At 43.8% G+C, this 23722-nt stretch overlaps 1 protein-coding gene across 5 annotated transcripts in view; it reads right to left on the reverse strand.

The window, feature by feature from the left end:
* Positions 1 to 23722, reverse strand: part of LOC147895550 (Polynucleotidyl transferase, ribonuclease H-like superfamily protein) — a 132262-nt gene that overhangs the window by 76659 nt on the left and 31881 nt on the right. For all 5 annotated transcript variants that reach the window (XM_087383722.1, XM_087383724.1, XM_087383721.1 and 2 more), the window contains 3 exons: positions 18658 to 18739; positions 18352 to 18407; positions 7105 to 7197 (listed from right to left, as the gene is read on the reverse strand). In XM_087383722.1, coding sequence (XP_087239848.1) covers positions 7105 to 7197; positions 18352 to 18407; positions 18658 to 18739 — 231 coding nt within the window. The remainder of the gene's footprint in view (positions 1 to 7104; positions 7198 to 18351; positions 18408 to 18657; positions 18740 to 23722) is intronic.

Raw genomic sequence — 23722 nt, forward strand, 5'->3', positions numbered from 1 at the left:
TGTCTGCCACGTGTCAGTGCCACATCATCTGCTGAGCTGTCTGCCACGTGTCAGTGCCACGTCATCTGCTGAGCTGTCTGCCAGCATGGACTGCCACGTCATCAAGCCCACTGCTCATCTGCCACGTGTACTCCTAGCTGGTACCCTGGCCACGTCAGCATCCGCGTGGACGTTGCGTCACCTTAGCAGTTTCGTGAAGCTTTAGAGTAGAGGGCATCGCCAAGCATCGCGTGCACACAGCGTCACGGGACTAGCAAAGATTTCCGTCCACTGGCCAAAATTAGAACGATAGCATGACCCACCGCTCCTTCGCACCTTCTCCACGCCTGACCATATATGACGAATCTACGTCATGACAAAGAAGACGCACAAGGCATCGCTTTCTTTTGGACAGAGGCTTCACTTTCGCCAGCACCTCGCACCCCGCTTCAAACGTTACGCTTAAGCACTTGCGTGCTATTACGTCAGTGAAGCACAACGATGGTTCGAGATTTCAATCCAGTCCACCAGCAGGTCTCATACGTCGTTGCTCCACAACTCCTTTGCTCCTAGATACGGGCTCCATCGACTTGGGCTTCAGGTTTCTCTGTGAACTACGTGGTCAATGAGCACAGGAAATTTCAAAAGAGAAATGCACTCTCAGCTCTTCCGAGTTCTCGTCTGTCCATCCCTGCGTACGATAATAACATCCCTTCTTTGGAAATTTTCGACGCAACTAGTACTTGATCGTCACAGCTTTATGAAGCTGTGCAACCAGGCTCTGATACCAATAAAACCAGACGGAAGCTTATAAAACTCAGACGGAATCTCACACGCTCTTTGAAACCCATCTCGCTCTTCTGAGAGAGAGCCATAATTGCGAACGTAACTTCCTTAGTAATAATCAGCAAGTACACTTCTTTTCCGCTCTCCCTCTCTCCCTCTCTCTACAAAGACAATAGGGCCCAGGACAACATGTCGGGCTGGACCCCCCCGAAGGTATTTTATTACTTGAAGAGAATCTGTTACAAAAGTTCAGCGTAGAGCTGTCTGGTACTCTCTCTCCCTCTTCAAAACGTGAAAAAATCCCCTTTATTACAAGAGCTTCAAGCTCATTTCAAATTGGCAACATGCCACTTGTCTAAAATCTAGACTAAGTCCTATTACATGCCACTAAGGGCCATTCTGGAGTCTTCAAAGCACTTGGTCACACGAACCGCCTCCTAGATGCTTGTCAGGCTCCCGTTACGCTTAGGAAAAATAATTCTTCCTAGTACCTGCAACAATTAATTAAAGCGCACCACCATGGCACCCATTAATTGTTAGCGCTTTGCATGCAAATCACACACTGTGGACTAATTCTAGTCACGGTGGGCATACCCACTGAACACATGTGCACATCTAAACAAATATATATAAATAAATATATTTATTCTCTGGTTGACCGGAGTCAACACTCTTGATTATAATTAAAGAGCTTTGACCAAGGGTCGAGGCGCCTTAATTATAGCCAAGTCTCTCCAACCGAAGTTGGCACATCTTGGTTAACCGAGGTTAACCCTCTTGGCGCATGCCAAGTCTTGTTGACCGAAGTCAACACTCTCTGACCGTAGTCAACTCTGTGGTTCTCTGGTTAACCGCAGTTAACCCTTTTGGTAATAAACCAAGTCTCCTTGACCGAAGTCAGGTTTACTTGACTAGAGTCAAGTATCTTTGACCGTAGTCAATCCTTTGACCATTAAAATAACTCTTTGACCATAATTAACACATATAAAACTCTTTAATTATGATCAAATAAATGGTCAACTGTACTTTGACTTAGGATATTTACATTGTGGTGACATGGAGATTGTCGTTGACGTTGGTGACTAGTTCGTGGAGAGGCAACTGATTTGGCTGCTTCAGTTCAATTGGTTCGTGGAGAAACTGTTTGTAGTTCGTCCTTAGGTCTACCTAGTGTGGTTTGGTCTTGCCTATAAGTCGCCTTCGTGCGTGTAGAAGCAGCACGTCATTGCTCTGTCTTCGGGCAAACCCTTCGGTGGAGCTCTTTGCTTGTGAACAACTCTCTACTATGAGCGTCAAAGTCAAGCTAATTGAACTCCGTCAACGACATAGATTCACTATCATGTGGTGTGCTACTACCTGTATTCACTAAGGAGATCACAAAGGTTGTTGTACAAAGGTGCCACACAGACTACCTTAAATACATGTGTGAAAGTGGATCTACCAACCTTCTACTAATTACTCATTCAGATCCTAAATCATCTCTAAATCACACCTACCTCCCAGCAATCTTCTCAAGGAGTAGGTAGCCACCTAGATCCGCCACATAGGCTGACACATGTCATTGGTCCAGCGCTTTGTCTAGAACCTTAGACAACACCACTCAATACATACATAGAATCACTTGGATGGATGCTCTGATCATCCAATTCTCAACAGTCTCTCTTGATCAAGCATCCATACCATGCAAGGTGTGCTTGACCAAGGAAACCACAAAGTAATCAATAAAAAAAAGTCCACAAAGTACACGAAGACAAGGCTAAGATTGTGCCACAAATCAGCCCATACAAGCTCTGCCAGCTTGTCCTCTCGTTGGTTGAGCGCTACCATTGAGCCATATTGCGCTTGATGATTGGGCATTTGTGGTCACATGCCATTACGATCCTTCCAAGCATGATGTAGCTTTACATGTGGCTGATTCTATGCCAATTGATACTTTGATAGTGGTGCTTCCAAGCACATCAATTCCTGCAAGAAATTATTTGTCCTTGGATGATGCACGTAAGGGTGGCATAGTTTACATGTGCCAATAATGCATCTTATCCCGTGAGAGGGATTGGTCATGTGGAAGTCACTTCAGTCTCAAGTGATCTAGTCACAATTTTGGAAGTCTTATATGTTAAGGGAATAAAGAAAAATCTGATTTCTATTTCACCCATTGCTACAAATGGCTATAGAGTGCTTTTTTTCAAATTATCATTGTGCCATGTATGACCTTCAGCCTGATAACAGCATCGTTCTTATTGAAACACTTACCGGAGGGCTGTATAATCTTGACTCTTATGTGAGAGGGGCTGTTCTTGAGGCAAATGCAGCAGCTGAATCAGTTATTGAAGATGCACAAGTTCTCCTTTCCCAATGATGGGACTATTGGTGCATTCCATCAATAGCAATTGGTTCATAGTGATGTATGTGAACCGATGTGAACCCCATCTCTTGGAGTCTACTCTTACTTTGCCACCTTTGTGGATGACTTTACCAACACACTTGGGTTTACCCTTTGTTCCAAGTCCGATGTCTTGTCTTGTTTCAAGTATTTTCTTGCCATGGCTGAAAATTAGAGCGGGCACAAGCTCCTGACACTCCGCACCGACAGAGGGGGTGAATACCTGTCCTGTAGATTTTCTAATTTTTTAGCAGCCCGGGGCATCATATGTTAGTTGTGTCACACTGCCATACACTGCACAGCATATTGGAGTTGCAGAGCAGAGGAACCGGACCTTAATGGAAATGGGCAGATGTATGCTAAAGGGTATATATTTGCCTAACAAGTTTTGATTGGATGGCATTATGTATGCGAAGTATGTGCTGAATAGAGTACCAACCAAGGCATTGAAGACCATTAGGCATTCAGGTCTTTGGTTGTTTGGCATATGCACATGTACCCTCTCAATTGAGGCACGAGCTGGAGGATAAGGCAGTAAAGTACATTTTTATTGGCTAAAGCTCACAAAGTAAAGGCTATAGATTGTACAAGCCTTGCACTGAAAAAGTTGTTAGTACAGATGTTGTTTTGGCAAAATGGGCAGATGTATGCTAAAGGGTAAATATTTGCCTAACAAGTTTTGATTGGATGGCATTATGTATGCCAAGTATGTGCTGAATAGAGTACCCACCAAGGCATTGAAGACCATCAGCCATTCAGGTCTTTGGTTGTTTGGCATATGCACATGTACCCTCTCAATTGAGGCACGAGCTGGAGGATAAAGCAGTAAAGTACATTTTTATTGGCTAAAGCTCACAAAGTAAAGGCTATAGATTGTACAAGCCTTGCACTGAAAAAGTTGTTGTTAGTAAAGATGTTGTTTTGGCTGAGCAAGCAACTTTGCCTTGGCTTGATTGTGAAAAACAGCCTTCTGTAAATTATTCAAATGTAGTAGATTCATTGCTGCCTCTTTTCCAATCTGTTACAGATTCAGATCTTGATGTCAGCCACATATCTTCTACTGTCATCTACATTGACAGCCAGAGTGCCTTGGCTATTGTGCGCAATACATATCCTTTTGTATGAATGGCCAAATGACCAAATTATATAGTCCACGATCTGATAATAAAGACAAGCAACTGTTATTACATGATGCTGCTTTATCTTTCTTATTGTGTATTTGTAGGGAAGGTTGATGATATTTTAAGTGAGCCTAATTCAGTTGCTCGTGTGTGTTTCACTAAATCTGATTTTTCAACTATGTCTTGTGAATTGGAAGGTAGTTGCAAGCCATTGGAATATAAATCAACAGACTTCATTCTTTCTTCAATGAAAACAGAGTTAATAGACATCATACTACTTCCCATACTCCCCAGCAAAGCCAGTTTGTTGATGAACACATGAAACATACATGGAAGAGAAAACAAGAAGCATGTCAAAAGAAAGGCATATACTATGATGAGACTTTTATACCTATAGCCAAGCATAAATTTGTCTTGCCCTTGGCACTAGTCTCTTTATCACAAGGATAATAAACCCGCTTTCCTTAACAATGATTTGCAGAGAGAGTTTATATGTGGATTGAAGATTAAAGGAAGAAAAAGAGGGGGCAAACACAATCAAATTTATTATAGCCCTTGCCACTCATTATGAATAGTCTCTTTATCACAGAGATGTTAAAACCGCCTTCCTTAAAATTTGAAGAGAAAGCTCATAGAAATCAATCCTGTGGATTGACGATTTAAGGAAAGAAGAAGAGGGGCAGTAACTTGAAAAAGGCTTTGCATGGATTGAAGCAAGAGCTCATGTTTGCTATTCCAAAAGAAACAATTAAGAAAAATACATGTTATATACAAAGGATCACAAAAAAGGCAATATACTTATCATCATATTATAAATGGACTAAACAGTCATCACTAGAACCAACAATTTACTGTTGAAACATGCCAAAGAGAACTTGAATAATGCATTTGACACAAATGACCTTGGTTGTATCCATTATTGTTTAAGAAGTGGAGTATACAGTGATGACACACATGTATATCACAAACTAAGTATGCAAAGGAAATCATCTAAAGTTTTAGAATGGAGGGATTGCAAGCCATAAAGTACTCCCATGAATCAAGTGAAAAAAGAACCAAAAGAGTTCTACATAGATGCAACCTTATGCAAGCAATTGTTTAAAAGCTTCATATATCGTGCCAAAACTAGACTGTCCTTTTTCAGTCAATGTCGTATCCTCATATTTAGCTAAAGAATGTCACTGGAAAGCTGGTAAGAGGATTCTTAGATATGTAAAGGGAACTCAAACTCATCGAGTAGACTATAAGAGAAGCAATAATCTGAAACTGTCAAGATATACTAGTAGTGATTAGGCTAGAACAAATATTGGATATCATGGAGCAAAGCACCGCTGCTCTATCATCTACAGAAGGTGAATATAAAGAAGCAAACAATATTGTTACGAAGAATCTTCAAAGATATTGGCCTTGAATAAAATCAGCCTAGTCCTTTATTGACTGATACCTAGAGCTCTATCAAGCTATAGTACTACATCCTTGTGCTAAGCACAAAGAAGTTCAACATCAATTACAATTGAGAAAATTCTAAGCCATGAAATAGATTTAGTCTATTGGCTCATAGAAGATGAGGTGGCAGATTTCACCTAACCAAATCTCTTTCAACATGATGGGTGCTAAGCCAAGTCCATTGTTCATCAAGGGGAAGTGTTGGAAGAGTAAGTAGTTCACTTAGAAAACCTTGGGGTGCTTGGTGGTCAGGATTGGCATAATCCCACATACTTCCACCATGAATAAAGGGGATGGGTGGGACATGGCACCATTCTATTGATATGACTTCAGTGGCTTTGCCCTGGGTCACAGAGTCATGACTCCACACACTCTAGGCCAGCCAACCAAGTGAGAGTACTCACCCAGCCATGCGTTTTAATGCATTCTAGTAGGGCAAGCTATCTAAGTGCCCCATAGGCATGGTTGGGACCCTTGCTTCCATGTGAAGTCACTAGTAGCAGCTTCTCCCTCACACCTCTTCACCTCCACCGTTCAGGTCTAGTACACATGGTTCATCATTGTGAGCAGCCTTTCAGTTTCGTCCAGCAATTCAGTTTTCTGTGTGTGCATTGATTCAACTTGTGCGTGGGGAGGCATCGCAATCTAATGAATCTATTTCATTTTGAAATGAGCTCTACCACCACTTATAAATAACATTCTTTTTACAAAATTTTCCCACAACCATCAAACCACTTTGATTGACATCTCAATTGGAATCATCTTTATCCTATTTCCATTTCTCATTGTTTAACACACCATTTGTACTCTAGACCCCAACTGCATTAATAGCAAACAATTTAAAATATCATTACATAAATAACAAGTATCAAGAAAGCAAATTGGTAATGTTCTGGGATTAGTTAAGTATCCCTACAGCCACCTTAGAAATTGAATCCTCTAGAAACACCATTTCATTTACTGCAATTCTTATTATTTATTTTGCTCAAGTCTCTCACTAACAGTCTCGTACAAGAAAAACTCTAATATATGCCTAAATCATTGAAGACTAGTGAGCCACAAGCTGCAAGGCACCATGGTAGAAGATCTCTTAAGGTGTGGCATTGTTATATCTTGCTCATGGCAACACCCCATAACTGTTGGTTCTCTTACCCAATATGTGATTAGACCAACAATGGTCCCCTTTCAAGATAAAGTATATTTAGCTTTTTGTGGAGGTGTTTGTAAGGCTCCACAACACCTCACCTTCAGCTTAGGTTTTAAAAACAATTTCATTCCAAGGAATTTTTAAAAATCACAAAAGTCAACGTAGATTCTCGTTTTAGATATGCAAATACCTTCTAAACAACTGCATTGGTAGAGAAAAATAGCAAAGATTTTGTCGCAAACCTTAAGAAATGTGAAATCCACATAAATAGAGTTTCCCGCAAGCGAATGCTTCTCTGGTTCTATTCCAATGTGCCGGCGGATGAAAGCAAGGACCTGCATGTAAGAACTTTTATCATCAACAAAGAATTAATACAAACCAACGAAACTAGCTCCAACAAATGGTGAACATTTACAACTTTCAAGATAGTGTACCCTCCCACCATGATCCATACAAAATTTGTAGGTCTATTAACTTTTACAAATGTTGACAATTGCACGTATCACAAGAGAAGTGATAGCTTTCCAACACATTCAACACCTTTAGGGAAGAGGGTGGAAATAAAAAAAAGAAGCAAACATTTTTACTTTATACTTTAAATATCAAACCCCAATGCCCTATAAAGGCACAACCGTCACAACGTGAGGAATTTAGCGGCAAGGGAGAATGGAAAGAAAGTTTATTAGAAGTCTTGGAAAGACCAGAGGGTCTTTGAGATTGAAAGAAGCCTGATAAAAGAGCTGAAAGGGTGGAACATCTAATCAGGCATCATCACCCACAATGAATTCAACATAATCAAATCAAAGCATATCAGATCTAATCCATGATTCTGTCATGCCACTAGCTCTGGATCTCGGCCTCATCGACTACCCGTGATCATGAGTCTGGCTGTGCACCCTAACCCTTCCTCTGTGTCCTGAGCAAGTGCTCTCTATGTCTGACGATCTCATGGATGAAGGCAGCTGATCTTGGGGGAAGAGAGGGAGCTAGAGAGGGGTCTGAAACCACCTCTGAAGTACCAGTGATAGCGACCTCAAATCTCATAGTAACGGATTTCAGGGGGTGGGCTTCATTGATCCACCTCCCATTCATTGAGGATATTGATAAGACAGTTCCGTGTCTCATTGCACTGATTCCATACATTGAGTGGGCGGGTTGAGGGCATACATCGTGTGTGAAGCCATGAGACCGAGTCAGAGGTACATTTCGCTTTCAGGTACCCCGTGTAACACTGGTTCCTATAGAAGTTGAGCTTCACTGATAGCTCATCGGGTGCCCAAATGACATCCTCGATTAACCTAGTAACAGGGTAGTAACAGGGCTGGCTACACTACGTAGAGGTGCCTAGAAGAATTGGGAGACAACTAGAGTTGGAAACTCTATAGTATATAGAATGGCAAATCGCATGCAATATGATGCAATGACATGAGCTATTTCACTATTTGACACCTCGTTGAGACAACATTTTTAATGCTAGTAGTGCATGGTGTAGATAGGAAAAAGTGCATGTGGGACCTATGCCATGGTATAAATAATATGCATAGACTTAGGGTAACCATTTTAAGATCCAGTATCTAGTGTATCGTGTTGTCTAGTATCTAAAAGATAGGGTACAATTTGTATAGCCAAGGAGGCTGCGTGTCTTTTTCCCTCCACTGTGACTCTAGAGTGTGAGTTGTGTGCCAATTCAGCAATTGAATGGTTCAGCTTGGAAAGGAAGAGTAAAAGGTAGTTTGTGTCCCTTTACCTACTCTCTACAAGGATCTCATTTTAGTGAAGTTCCAGCTTGTGAAGTACTACATTGAGGGATTCACACTCCTCTCCATCAAGAATTCTCTAAGCAAAGCTCCAAAGCTCTATGCATGAGTTATCAATCACAATTGCCTCTTCTAGAATAACCATCTGTCTTGCTCTACATGGCTCAAACACCACATAAGCAATCAAGCAACTTCAAAATACTATCATGACTAGGTTGGACAAAAGAATAAAGAAGCCTATCCAGAGAACATAACAGCTCTATAGCACTAAGCCCCTTTCCCCAATCCAAAAAAGAGTTCTTCCCAAGATCCTCTCTTTACGCCAAGGATCTCTATTAAATAAGTTTGTCCCCTGTAAACTCTAGGTAGAGGAGGCTCACTTTCATAATCTAGGAGTCCACCTTCCACGTATGATGTCTCCAAAGGGATCCTTTCTGTAATCACGGACTAGGACCTATATAGACATGCAAGATACCAATCACGAGGCTCCCCAACTCAGCCCACATTGCTCTATCTTACCACATCAAAGGGCCTCTACTTGGAAAAAAAACAAGCACGTTTGCAAATATCCACTACATAAGCAGACACTCATAAAGCATCATAATATCCATTGGGTTGCTTGTCGAAGCCAACTATAATCCCCTACCTCTGTGGTCACTGTTAGGCACGGTCATAAATAGTGCACCTTCAACCCATGGACAGGTCTAGAGAGTTCTCAAAGAAGACTCACCACCATCTATCATGAGCATGTCTAATGAAGGAAAGGGGTCCACCTGTAACTCTGTCATGGCCTAGCATATCAGAGTTTAGAAACTCTTAAGCCTCTAAAACTCACCTTAAGATCAAGCCCTCGTGTTGGGTTGTTCTTGTACATCTCCTACCTACAAGCATTCTTGGACGCATAGTTTCCGTTGTTCTTTCCATTAGCAAAAGAGCATTCTAGAAGTGTCCTAGAAGTCCCACCGACATTGGAGAAATTCCATGCCTCTCAAGCCTGAATTTGATTCCTCCATTACCAATCATACCTTTGATAATTAATCCAAGAGGGTGACTCAAAACTGTGTCTCCGTACTCTCGAGGCACTCCTAGAAAACATAGAGCAACTCAAAATCATTGTGATGCTTGGTATCCATGTTGCTCACTATCAATCCATGGTACTAAGGGATAACAAACACCAATTAAGAGCCTAGATATATAGAGTTCCGCTTAAGCAAGAGCTGAGTTATCTTCGTCAAGAAAGAGCACTCTCTCATAAATGGTGGCATCCTATATGGGGCATCTCCTCGTGCTAGACTAGCTTGAAACCAATCTCAAACCTATCATTGTAAGGGAGTAAGGCCTACATTGTGCCACACCATTGTATGATCTTGGAGCTCCTAGACAACATGCTGAACCTGTCCTTGTGAGAGTCGACATGGCTACCATGTGAGCTCTCCTAATTATACCGAAGTTCATCATACAAAGAACCAATCTGTGATCCCCAATGCCAAAAAACCCACTCAAGTAATTGGAAAGGAGAAGGCTACAAAAAGGTCAAAGAGACCGGCCTGACCACTAAAGCCCGAGGGGGAAGGGCACGGCAGAAACACAAGTGGGGAGGAAGAAAATTGCACCCCTAGAGGTGGGAAAAAAAAGTGGAGGCTATACACAAACTAGCGTGTTGCTCCAAGCTATTACACCCAACCCAAGATAAATGTGTAACCTGTTGTAGGCCTCATTTCATCCATTGACAGGTATGTTCACGGTGCTCTGCTTGTTGATCAGTAAATAAGCCTGTCTAGCATGGTTATTGCAGGTTATGTGGCTTGGATGAACAGTGCAATTAATTTCCCATATCCAAATCCTTTTGAAAATCCTTCTCCAACCAGCCTAAGTCCCGGTTGCCCTTAATCAGAAAGTTTGCTCCTCCTGCACGTGTGGCAGCAAAGACACCCAGTCTCTCTGGAGCTTGGAACAATGCTGTTAACCAGTTACAAGTTCAAGGTGTCATGAGCTGGAAGAGCCCTGAAAGAAGGCTATACACGGGCATCTGATATTCAGTAGAACACCCTTTTTTGCCACGTTGCTCTTGCATATTACTTGGTCCCTGCTCCTGCTGTTGCTGGAGAAGTGCTGTAAAGGCTAGGCTTGGAACTGAAGCACTACCATGAGATATCTGCAGTTACCATTGCTTATCACAATGAGCTTGATGCCATGAAGGAGCAGTATGCTACAGATGATGCTTTTGCACATATTTATGATCAGCTTATGGAGGGCAATAGGCATGATCATTGCACACTTAAGGAAGGAGGGATTTATGATGATGCATGGAAAGCTGTGTGTAATGCAGCCATTGAGGCATAAGGTGCTCACTGAAAGTCATGCCCAACCGTATGCATGGCATAGGGGTATTGAGGCTACAGTCAAAGCAGTAGAGCACTACTCTTATTGGCCTTCACTACGGAAGGATCTTGAGGCTTATGTCAAGACATGCATCACTTGTCAAAAGGTGAAGTATGACAGGCAGAAACAGCCTTTGCCTATACCAGATAGACCATGGCAGAGTATCGCCATGGATTTTGTTTTTGATCTCCCTCGCACTCTTTCTGGTCATGATGGCATTTGGACCATAATTTGCAGATTCAGCAAGATGGCTCATTTCATTCCAGTAAGGAAGAAGATTACTTCCGAGCAGATGGCAAAGGAGTTCTTAAAATCTGTTTTCAAGTATCATGAGATGCCTGAGTCTATCGTGAGCGATAGAGATCCACAGATGACCAACATGTTCTAGAGAGGTTTGTTTGAAGACATGGGAACCTCACTGCTGTTTTCATCTTCTTATCATCCACACTCTCATGGTCAATCAAAAGAGGCAAATTCTACAGCTTTGGATTTGCTGTGTTGCTATGTGTCTGAGCACAAAGCAAAGTGGGAACAATACTTGCCACTGATTGAGTATGCATACAACAATACAGTGCTCTTCCACGGGTAATGCACCGTTTGAAATAGTGGAAGGAGTGAGAAAGGTTCCTCCTATCTTGCATACAAAGGAGAAGATTTTTGTGGCAGATGAGTATGTGGAGGACTTGCAGGCAGCCTATGAAAAGGTTAAGTATGCCCTCCAACGCAGCCAAGATAAGCAGAAAAGAGCTGCGGATAAACATCGCAGGGACTTAGTTTCCACTGAAGGTGATTAGGTGTTGCTGTGTTTTCTTAAAGCACGCCTCAGGAACAAGAAAGGGAAGGTAAAGCTGTACACCTTGCTACATCTATTCTTACTGAGTTCCTGCTAGGTTGGACGCCCTGCCGTTGGCCCGGGAGAGGATTGGGGCAGTGATTGTGATACTCTCTTCCTAGGGGTGCAGTGGTTGGCCTTGGGCTCGGTAATGGCTTGGAAATGGGTAATGCATTGCTTGGCATGTTGTCAGACTGGTCTACTTGTGAATTTGCATGTCTGCTGAAAGGAACCAAAGTAATAGCACTGGGAGTTGGTCACTAGCACAGCCACGGGTTGGCGTTGTACTGGGTTCCACCTGCGAGTGAGCTCTTGAAGGAAGTCCCTTTGTATTTTGAGCTAACCAAATTAAATCAATACCGCAAGGGGCGCCAAGTGTTGGGGCCAACAGGTGTCACTCTCTATGTTTCTGAGTAGGGGCATTCTAGCCTCCCTTGTCTTGAATGGTTCCATGATGATGTGCAGTGAAGTTCTATGCTTTGAGTTTTGTTTGTGGACAAAGGCAATAAGTTGGCCGTATTTTTCATCTTTGTGAGATAGTAGAGACAGATACACTGCTCTTAGTGATCTAAGGCCGGTTACAATCAACCTCTTCTACAAATTTTGTTAGGCTTGACTTTGCTTGCAACCTTCTGCAAGTGTCTTTGGAGAGGTACAAGGGTTCTGTCAGTCCAAGAAAGTGTGCTCTTATGCAGGTAGGTCCTCCATCCCCAGGATGAGGGCAGTAGTTGCATTTACAAGTGTACTACCCCTTTCCCAAAGGCTTCACTGTCTCCACACATTTTCATTCAACTCCTTTCTTTCTTCCCGTCTGCGAGAGAGAGAGAGAGAGAGAGAGTGGGTTGGGGGGGGGGGGGGAGAGAGAGAGAGAGAGAGAGAGAGAGAGAGAGAACTTATTAATGTCCATGGGAGACCATAGGTCTATGGGACAACAAAGAAACCTCCAAACTAATACATCTGATTCGGGAGGGCACAAAGCAGCTCCCAAGGAGTGCAAAAAGCAACTCCAAGTTATTTAGATTACCTACATTGTAGACTAAAATAAAGGAGAGATAATCGGCCTTACATCAGTTTAAGACTGAGAGTCTTTTGATTTTGATTTGAACTCCTTGATGAGGGCTATACCCTCACGATATACGTCCCATTTTCCTTCCTTCCTAGCACCCTGACCTTGGCTAGTTCCGTTCCTTTTTGGGCTAGTTGGGCTCGTGTGAGTTCTTCGGCTATCCAAATCTTAGTACCTTTCAGCTTGTATGATTGGCGTAGGAGCTTTAGTCGTAGATCCCTTGAGCTAGCTGTGAGTACATCATGTCCTTTTAATTATGAATATTAGTCACGGAATCCTCGTCATCATCTCCCACCCATTCAATGCTAGGAGTGGCTACTTTGATGTTTGCTAAAGTCTCACTGTATGAGTCCTCAACCGTGAACCAACCTTCCGAAAGCCCCCCAATCCTAATCTTCAATGCATTCTCTCGTTTGGCTTCATGTTCCTTGATTTCCTGCTTGAATATCAGTCTTTCTTGCCTTTGTGTCTACCTCTACAATCACTTCTTTTTTCATGTTTTGTACCTCAGCTTGTACAAGATCCTTCACTGTAGAAATTAGTTGAGGGTTAGGAGGCGAACCCTTGTATATCTGCATTGCCGAGAGAGAGAGAGAGAGAGATGACAATATGAAATTCAAACTAGAAGAAAACTTCAAGACTCAAAATTCAACACAGAACATGTGAGAGATAAGTAGGAGTGACCTCGGATCGATTGAGCAGTGCAGCCTTGACCCCTGAGATAGAGTTGAAGGAACTTGCAAATTGCAAGCTTGAAGGCTGAAGCTTGTGGCTCTACGGTTGGCTCAAGCTAGCTGCTATACGGTTGTACGGCTGCCTCTACAGCTGTACGGGCTGGTAGCCTAGCTATACTAGCTACTTTACGGCGGATGGATGGTGAACTCTGGACCTCGAATGCCGGACGACGAGCCCCACAGGGAACAATGTGCCAAAGGCACTTTACCTATTTGTTTCCCCCCAAAATATCAACGTCGGAACTGATTTCCATACACGTACAAAATACAAGTTTGGAATTCGTACGGTATAGTCAACTGTACACATATTGATTGTTGCATCTATGGTCTAGCCAAGAGTAGTGAGACTCCGGTAGAAATGAATGAGCATTAGGTTGCATTTCAAGAATGGATGTGAAAGATGAGTACAAAGTACAGTAAGGGCCCCCATTTATAGGAATATGCCTAGACAAAATACATCTATGCTTATGGGATAGCTACCCTAACTTCTACCTTTGTTACAACACCCAGTCCCATTCGGACACAGCAATTGGGGCACATACGCCACATCACTCTATGATACTCCAAACCAACCACCACTTGATATTTCCTCCTAGCCCAGGCCCACCACATCCACCTTGTTTAGTGGGAATGTGCAAGCTTCATTATGCCGACGCCATAATAGGAGAGCCCACTACCACGAGGGACTAGAGACGGAGCACTTCAAACGTGGGCAAGAGGTGTTGGCCCCAATCCTAGCACAAATGTTCAATTATGCCATATGCACAAATCTTGCTCCCCCTCTGCTTGGAGTACCACAACCATCGTACTAATACACAAAGCAAGGATCAGTACTATGGTGGTGGAGTACCTCCACCATAGTACTGATACACAAAGCAAGGGATCCCATGGATATTGAGAACTACTGCACTCAAGGGATCCCATACATATTGAGAACTACTGCAATCTCATGATTGGCCACACACTAGCCAAGATATACGGGTCTAAACAAGAGAGAAATCAACACCTTCACAAAGGCACAAAGGTAGGGGGATTTAGGACAGGTTTGGTTCCAGAGACCGCACTTTACTCTAGATCACATCTTCACTCTACAAGCTTGTTGGATATTTGTAGCCAAAGATGTGGGAACGCTAGGCCTAGAATGTCCTTCAATATGTGTCAGTGTGGATGTATTCCAAAGTGAGCCACATGGGCCACTTAAGATTAGATATGATTTGATATGTCTGTGTGATGTCATCTCGGTGATGTCATGGGTGAGGTGTTTTTGAGAAGATAAGGCCAGCCAGCCTATAATAGGAACATGTATTCTCCTTTGATACCAAGCAATCTACAATGAGTCTTGCACCCAATTGTCTTCATGCCTTCTCTCTCTCATCCTCCTCCACCATGATTCAACATTTGGTAGGAGAGCCCAGTTCTCTTAATCCTGCCCACTTCTTCTGTTCGTGTTCATCATACTTTTTGCTAGAAGAGGGTGGATTTGTCCCTGAGAAGGAGTTCTTGACTTTGCAAGCTCTTTGTATGATGTTGTTCGTCTCGCTTGAAGAAGTTCTTTCATGGTGTCAATTTTTTTCTCAAACGACTGTAAGGCCATCGCCATGTTGGTACGTCAATGTTCATCTTGACCATTTAGATCAGTCTGAGAAGGAGAGGTTACTTTCCTTGGGGCTCTTAATCTCAGCTCTTTATCTCAATGCTGAGGCTCAGTCATACGAAAGAGTATGTAGATTTCGGGGATGCTTAATTGGTTTGTTGTGTTCTCTCTAAAGGCATGAAGGCCTGATTGCCACAGTTCTCAGCGCTACGACACTTTGTATAGAAATTTGGTTGCTAATCACTTATATTCTATATCCAATCTCTGTTTCATATAGAATCATGTCTGAGTCGCCGTTATGTATCCCCATTGGACAGCCAGGGATATTTTAGAGTTAATGACTGGAGAGTTTATTTATCTATTGGCTATCGCGCCGCTTACAGAAGGAGAAATGTCACACAAGCTGCTTGTCGGAAACCAAAGGGCGCCATATTAACTTTGTCTCTCTCCTTCACACAACTATGTCTTCATTGTGAGAGAAAGAAAGAGAGTGTATTAACGTCCACGGGAGACCAAAGGTCTATGGTGTGAAGTCTTGTAAGGCTTCCCCCCCTACCCCCCAATCAGTATATTAACGTCCATGGGAGACCAAAGGTCTATGGTGTGAAGTCTTGTAAGGCTTCACCCCTACCCCCCAATCAGTATCCACAATCAAGGATTTAGTTCATTATGAAATATGGATGGCCAAACACGAGGTCATTGTGGAGTTTGAAGCAAAGGTCAACAAAGTTGATATTCAGGAGGAGATCAAGGAACATGAAGCCACACGGGATAATGCACTGATGTATGGCTGACTATATGTTTTTCCAGGACAATCTAGTTATACTCTAAATAAGTGGAGTTCCTTTGTGAACTCTTAGGGAGCTGCCCCCAGAAGGATGGTACAAGGAGGAGGACTCATTCAGTGATACCCTAGCAAATGTCAAAGCAGCCATGCCCGAAAACATTGATTGGACAGCTACTATGGTCGATAAAGACTGTTCTAGCTTTACCATCCTCGTCAGAATTATCACGCTTGTCATCCTCGTCAGAGGTCATGCTATCCTTAAGTTTAATTCACGAGATTTACGTCTCAAGATTTTATGACAATCCTATAAGCTGAAAGATACTAAGCTATGGATAGCCGAGGAGCTCACAAAGGCTCAGCTGAAAGATAAAGCAACGGAATTAGCCAAAGTTAGGGGGATGGTAAATGGGCAATGTACCGCAAAGGAATAGCAATCATTAAGGAGTTTAAATCAAAACCACCTCATCAATCACTGCCTGTTTGCCATGCCCTTCTAGAACCTCAAGTCAAGCCTTTACTTCTGCCAACTCCAGCCTTAACTCTCTGACTGTTTGCTGCAAATAACAAATCTGCTCATGTTGCCCAATGATGGGTCACTTTGAACCTGCATGTGCTTAGTTGAGTGCAAACAAAGAGGGCGTCATGGCTGTCACTGTCGCATATCGTGCCTTGGTTGAGATGTTGGTCTTGAGGGAGATTTCAAGGAAAGAGTTGGCCATTCCATGCTGTCCATATCTGAGTACCCCCAAAGCTGAAACTAACCTCCAGAGTGGGTCTAGGGTTCAGCCCAGCCTAGGGTGATGTGGTGCTGGAGAAGACTAAATGATGAACCCTAACTAAACCGAAACGATGGCGAACCCTAACTGGGTTGAACTGATTGACGAGCTGTGAGGCGAGCTGCTTAGCGATGGGTTGAAAAGACGACGGGCTGCCTGGTGGGCCGGCTAGGCAGCGCTGGCGGCGGCTAGGGTTGACGACACTAGCGGCGGCTAGGGCTAGCAGTTGGCGGCGGCTAGGGGTAGAGTTAGGGTTGGCAGCAGCTAGGGCTAGGGCTGGCTCACACGCAGATGGAAGGCTACCAGCTGGTGCACAGGAGCAGACGGAAGGCTACACGGGATGAGAGAGAGAGAGAGAGAGAGAGAGTTGGTAAAACATCTGAAGGAAGGGTCGTCTCCAACCACCTACATGGACAATAACGACTACCTCCAGGCTGATTTCTCTTTCTTGGTTGATGTTGTGCACTATCAGCTCAAGTGCCACCTGAGAAAATCGTCATCAGCATTCCTTGCTCAGCCTAGCTTTTATGAGTACATCATAATCTGATGCTTAGTTGCATCTCTCCATTTCTAGACCTGCCTACATCCTATGCGTAGCTGAACTCACCATTCTCCTCGCTGTTTCCTGAAGAGAGTGACCTTTATACATTACCTTCACGTGGAGTCTCAGGATCTGCAGCTACCCATGTTCCCTCTTCTGAAGCGCCATCTTGCTGCTGTCAAGCAGCTCGTTGCTCAAAATCCTCTTCCATCGCCAGCAAAACTAAGAAATCTCAACCTGTGCATCCATTAGCTCTTCTCTGTCAGCCATGCTTTTGGAGAGACCTATGCTGATTCATTGCGTTGGTCTTGGTGGTTAAGGCTCTGGTTCTTGTCGTTGGGTGTTGAGTGTTCGATCCTCAGGGATCGACGTCAGCACTTTATCATGGGTTTCATGGCACTACAGCACCATTCACTGCCGGAACCTCTCTCTACCGAGAACCTCCTATCCATTCTTAGCTGCTAGGTGGACTCTGTTCCTTAGATAGCATACAAAGGGCTGCCACAGTGATACTAGACTCCCATGGATTCACATATTTAGTATTCATTTTTGTGTTTGTATTTGTCTTGGGTGCATATGCCTGCTTAGTGGCTTCACCCACTCACTCATGTTCCTTCTGGCATCCTCCTTCCATTATTAAGATGGAGTTTAAATCTCAACTAGAAAAGCATCCTTCTAGGTGTCTCACACAATGGCAATCATTAAGTTTGGACCATCATCGGATGCCAATCTTGAAGGTTGTGGAATGATATGAATGATAAATTTCCAAAGTTCATCACTAGCTCATGGTCTATGTTATCATTCTCAAGGACGCATTATAATGGGAGTGCAAGGGGGGGTTCCTTGAAGAGGGATGTGTAGCAATGAATTCCCTCAAACATCAAAGAAAACAGATCCTCATCCATTTGTAGTGTCTAGATCTTGGGAAAAAATAATTTTAAATTGTAATCAATAGGGAGATCAAACACAGCACTGCTAATGACTTATTTACCACGCAAAAGTAACAAACAGATATCCAACCTCTTCCTCAGCCTGCCGCTCTGTCACTTTGCTTTTACGAACCCCTTCAACAAGCCCTAGGTGCACAACATATTAAGAATAGACATGCAGCTCCTCTCGATTAGACCATGTGTGCAACCTGGACAAGAGTTAGCAAGGAAAACTAGCAAGGATATCCATAGCATGAAACAACTGTGTCAACATGTCTAGTGAGGCTTTCTAATGAAGAAATTATTTAAACTCAAAAAATATGACAAAAATTTGAAGGACTAGATAAATATCAACTTATGCCTTCAATTCCCCATGGAGCTATTAAATTCTTCTCACCACTAGCATTGTGATGTGTTTGGCACCAAGGGCCCATCCTTGCCAGTATTTCTTCAGATTGCTTAATAATCAAGTCTGGACCCTAAAAAAAATAGTCAAAAGTAAAATGAGCAAGAAATTTTATCCTCTCTCTCTCTCTCTCTCTCTCTCTCTCTCTCTCTAGGAGATAGAGAAGGGGCACAAGGGAAAATGCCTCAACAGGTCAAGAAATGAGCAAATACATAACAAATATGCTGCTGTCAAGAACCCAAAAATGTTTCGCCAAAAGCAAGGGGAGAAGTGCAGGGATGCCATGTAATCATTAGTACGACCAGGATTGCAAGGATGGAAATAGAGCTTGAAAAACAGCAAATCCAACAGAGAAGGAGGAGAAAGCTCGAATATATAGACAGGTAGTAAGGCACAAAAAAAGGATATATCTCAAAAGCAAGCAACTTGAGAGCTTTGAAGAGCTGGAAAAAAATCCTAGAATGTTTTTTCAAAAATTACACAGCAACAAACCCCAAGAGAGAAAGACACAATGGGATGACATGATACCATTTGTCAAAAGCCTCTACCAAAGAGATGGGGAAGAAAAGATCAGCCAAAACTATACTATCAAAGCAACAAATGGAACCATAATAGAGGAAGACATGGACAACGGCCTGAAAAAGATAGCTAACGGGAAAGCTCCATACATACAAGGGCTAGTAGCGGAAATGTAAACAAGGGGAGGAAAGAAAACATAGCAAATGCTTATAAAGGTTATGAATATGGCCTTAGAGGAAGGGTTTCCATTATATTGGCAGATATGGAGGATTGTACTGATTCATAAGTGGGGAGATAGCAAGATGGCAAAGAATTATCGGACAATCATGGTAAGCAATCTAATGGCAAAGTTATATGGTACGATCCTTGAGCTGAAAATCAGCAAATGGGCAGAGGTGTTGGTATCTAAATATAAAATAGTACTTGGAATGAAGATCACGTTACTGCATAAAATACAAAACTATGTATAAAGAATCCAGGGAGTATGAATAAAACTATGTATGAAGGATCTGAGAGAGTATGACACACCAATCTTGACTTTATTTCAGAAGAAAACTCAGGGACATGTCGTTCAGCACTACCATGCTTGTTGCGACTTACAAGACCTATAAACATTCTTCAAATAGAGCCACAATTGCTCACAACACTAGCTACTATGACCACACTATAGAGACACTAGTTCAAATGATCAACACACAGTCGGATGATTAAGGGCTGTTGCCAAGTTTTCCACACTGGAATATCACCACAAAGGCTCAAGCACTAGAGTGACACACGCTTACTCATAAAAGAGCTGCAGTACATTCTAAGAGCTCCACTAGCTCCTCACATTGTACAGAGAACTAACACACGGTTATCTTCAGCCCATAACAGCCTGTATGTTATATAGAAGGACATGCCAACCCTGCTGCTTGCAAGCCATTACCTCTAAGGACTCCAACACTGTCCACCAATACAAGAGCACCGTAGAATAAAGCCAACTGACCTCCAAAGGTCGTGCAGATCCATAGACAGCTCCAAAGAACCTGGAAGAGTCACAAGGGACTCTCATGACAACTGCCTTTTACAAAAGCGCCAGGAATGATCTCGATCCTCACAAACCATGAGAAGCCAACACTAGATGCCAGCGAAGAGAACTACATGCATAGGTTATAAGTGGCATAAGCATTCCTCCAATGATCCTTAATGCTAAATGACCCCCCCTACGAGGCTCACCCCAAAACACAAAAAAATGCCAGCAAGGGGAACAGGGTTTCGTCCCAAGCACTCAACGGTTGATCATCTGGTTGCCATAAGGGCAGCAACTGAAGGAGTGAAAGGTAAGAAAGAGACTGCATCCTATTGTTTTGTGGATTTCAAGAAAGCCTTCAACACTGCCACATAAGAGGTTATTGGAAAGACTGGAAAGCTCAAACTTCCTCAAGAACTCAGAGAAGCCACATACCGACTCTATGAGAAGGTACTAGCTGAGTTAGCACAGCCACTAGTGGATGGGTCGTACTCCAAGGGGAAAGCTGTAATAAGGAGTGACATAGGGGTTAAACAAGGCTTCCCCCTCTCACCAACACTCTTCAGTCTCTTTATCGATGGGTTGGAAGAGTGGATGAGAATGCACAGCAAGGAGTAAGTCCAAATTGCAGGGTACACTTTGGATGCGCTGAGAGATTTCTGCAAACACTTAGGGCTGCAGGTCAATACAAACAAGACAAAGGTAATGGTCATTGGGACACACAAGAAACAAATGGATATCACATTTGGAGGGGAGCCCCTGCCACACAGATCAAGGGCTGGCACAGAGAGGGATGGGAGTGGATGGAATCATGGGGTATAACAGCCGCTGATATACCAGAAGATGCATGTGAAATAAGGGAGAGTGTGATGCAAAAACGCTACAAAAACTCTGGCAAAATCCGGGAACCAAAAAGCAGTTTTATAAACAGGAAATTAACTCAAAGGACAGTTTTGGAATGCAGAAATACCTCGGGCAAGACATATCAACATTTAAAAGGCATCTAATCTGCAAAATAAGAACTAGTTCGCATGATCTCGAGGTAGAGCGGGTAGATGGGCAGGACTCTGGATCCGCAGAGAGGAAAGAACCTGCAAAATCTGCCCCACAGGGAAAGTACAAGATGAACAGCATGTACTTTTGAGATATAGAGCCTATGGACACATCAGAGAAGGATATAGGGATAGCAGAGATCTAAGAAATCTACTGGAGCAGCCAGCCAAAAAGCTAGGAACCTACTTGAAAGATATTTTGGAACATCGCAATAAGGTACTAGGTCTAGCACACAAGCTAGCCCAACAAGTACTCTAGTGATGACAAGTTGTAATATTTTCTCTCACTGGATGTAAGGGATCACTATTAGTTGGTAGTGATCACCACTCCCATAGATCTTGAAGGGTCTCCCGCCGCGGACTTTAGTGCAATCATATCATCTCTCTCTCTCTCTCTCTCTCTCTCTCTCCCTCTCTCTCTCTCTCTCTTCATCATTGAGGAGATCTTCACCGAAACAGGCCGCCATCTAGGAGGTCTCCAACACTGCATGCTGCACAAACCCTAGCAGCCGCCGTCTCTAGGTCTCCACTGCTCCTCCTACTTCTCACCTACCTCTTAGTTCTCGCCTAGCCTCCCCTCCTAGCAGCGAACTAGCCCTGAAACGGGATGAGACCCCTGGACCAGTTCGGAGGTTAGTTAGCTGGGGGTCCTAACTATGGCCAGCATGGAGTGGCCTGGCCTCTCCTCAAAATCAAAATCCCCCCCCCTTTCTCTAGACCATCGACTCCAACTAATCGAGTATAGTACTCCACAGTTGCAGCTAAGACGCCTTCCCCGTATGCACATGCATACTATAAAGGATGTTTACATAGGCCTATCATTGGCCACCATGAGCAGATCCTTTACTTACAGCAAGAGGTTCGTGACTTTAAGATGCAATTGGCAGCTGTGACTGCTAAACTTCAGTTTTTTGAAGGGCTTGGCAAGCATGCAAGCATAGATGAAGTTATGAAGGCATGTAAGGCTTCCCCACCCACTCCTCAACTAGTCTCCAAAGTTAAAGACTTCATTCACTCTGAAGCACAGACAGTCAAGAAGGAGGTAAGTGTAGAAGTTGAGACAAAGGCAAGTAAAACTGACATTCAAGAAGAAATGAAGGAGCATGAAGCCAGATGTGCAAACTCGTTAAAGATTCGGATAGGACGGGTTCTTGAAAACTGGTACAAAGATAAGGACTCTTTTAGTGAAACTTTAGCACAGGTCAAAGCAGGCATGCCCAACATTGAACGGAAAGATGATAATGAAGAAGATGATGATGAGATAGAAACTAATACCAAACACTCCAAGGGACATGCTATCATCACTTTCAAGTCACGTAAACTGCGAACCAAGATTCTTAGCCAATCACTTAAGCTGAAAGGGACAATGCTAGCTCACACGAGCTCAACTGAAGAACAAAGCAACTGAATTAGCCAAGGTTAGAGCTGCAAGGAAGGATGGAAAATAGGCAGTATACCATGAAGGCATGGCAATCATCAAAGAATGCAAATCCAAACTAAAAGTCTCTCAGTCTTAAACTGATGTATGGCCGATTATATGTTTCTATGATTCATTAGATGTAGCTACTCTAAATAAACAAAGATGCTTTTGCACTCTATGGGAGCTGCCATGTGCCCTCCCTAAACTGATGTATTAGTTGGTTCTATGATATCCCATAGACCTGTTGGTCTTCCGGACATTAATAAACTCTCTCTGTGTGTGTGTGTGTGTGTCTCCGCTTTCCCTCTGCTCCTGCTCGCTGACCCTCCCATGCCCCTCCGCTCCTGCTCTGCCCGCTGCCCCTCCACTCCTGCTTACTGCCCTGCTCGCCCATACCTCCGCTCCTGCTCCTCCCGCTTCCGCCTGCAGCTCCCCACCTCCTGCTGCTCCGCTCCTGCTTCTCCTGCTGCAGCTCCCCCCTCTGCTGCCCCGCCTGCAGCTCCCCACTCAGACTCTCCTGCTAGCCCCTCCGCTCCTCCACACCTCCCTTCCGCCTCTCCGCCTAGGCTCTCCACCCCTCAGCCTAGGCTCTCCGCCTCCCTCCCTCCCTCCTTCGCCGCCTCAGCACCTCCCTCTTCGGCTCAGCCCCTCCCTCCTATGCCGCCTCAACCCCCCTTGTGGCAGCTCCCTCCTGCGCCGCCTTAGCTCCCCCGGCTGCCTCTCCACCTCCGGCTGCCCCTCCGCCTTGTAGCTCCCCTCTCCGCCTCTCCACCCTGCAGCTCTCCGCCCTGCAGCCTCGCTCCTGCACCTCCCGCCCTGGGTGTGCCTCCCACCATGGGGGGGGGGAGCATGTACTCCCGCTCCCGATCGTGCACTAAGACCTACACCAAGGGGACACAAATCAGTCCATAGAAATGGGAAAAGCCGAGAAAGAGATGGACAAAGCCAAGAAAGACGACAACAACAACAAAAAAAGGAACCGACACAACTAAAACTTGAGGATGTGAACACACGCTACAACCAAAGTGGACTCGGGGTTGACAGCAAAGCAAAGGC

The sequence above is a fragment of the Dipteris shenzhenensis genome, chromosome 13 (genome assembly GCF_047967505.1).
Source record: "Dipteris shenzhenensis isolate YYH24624 ecotype China chromosome 13, Dip_SZ_1.0, whole genome shotgun sequence".
In the NCBI taxonomy this organism is placed as follows: Eukaryota; Viridiplantae; Streptophyta; class Polypodiopsida; order Gleicheniales; family Dipteridaceae; genus Dipteris; species Dipteris shenzhenensis.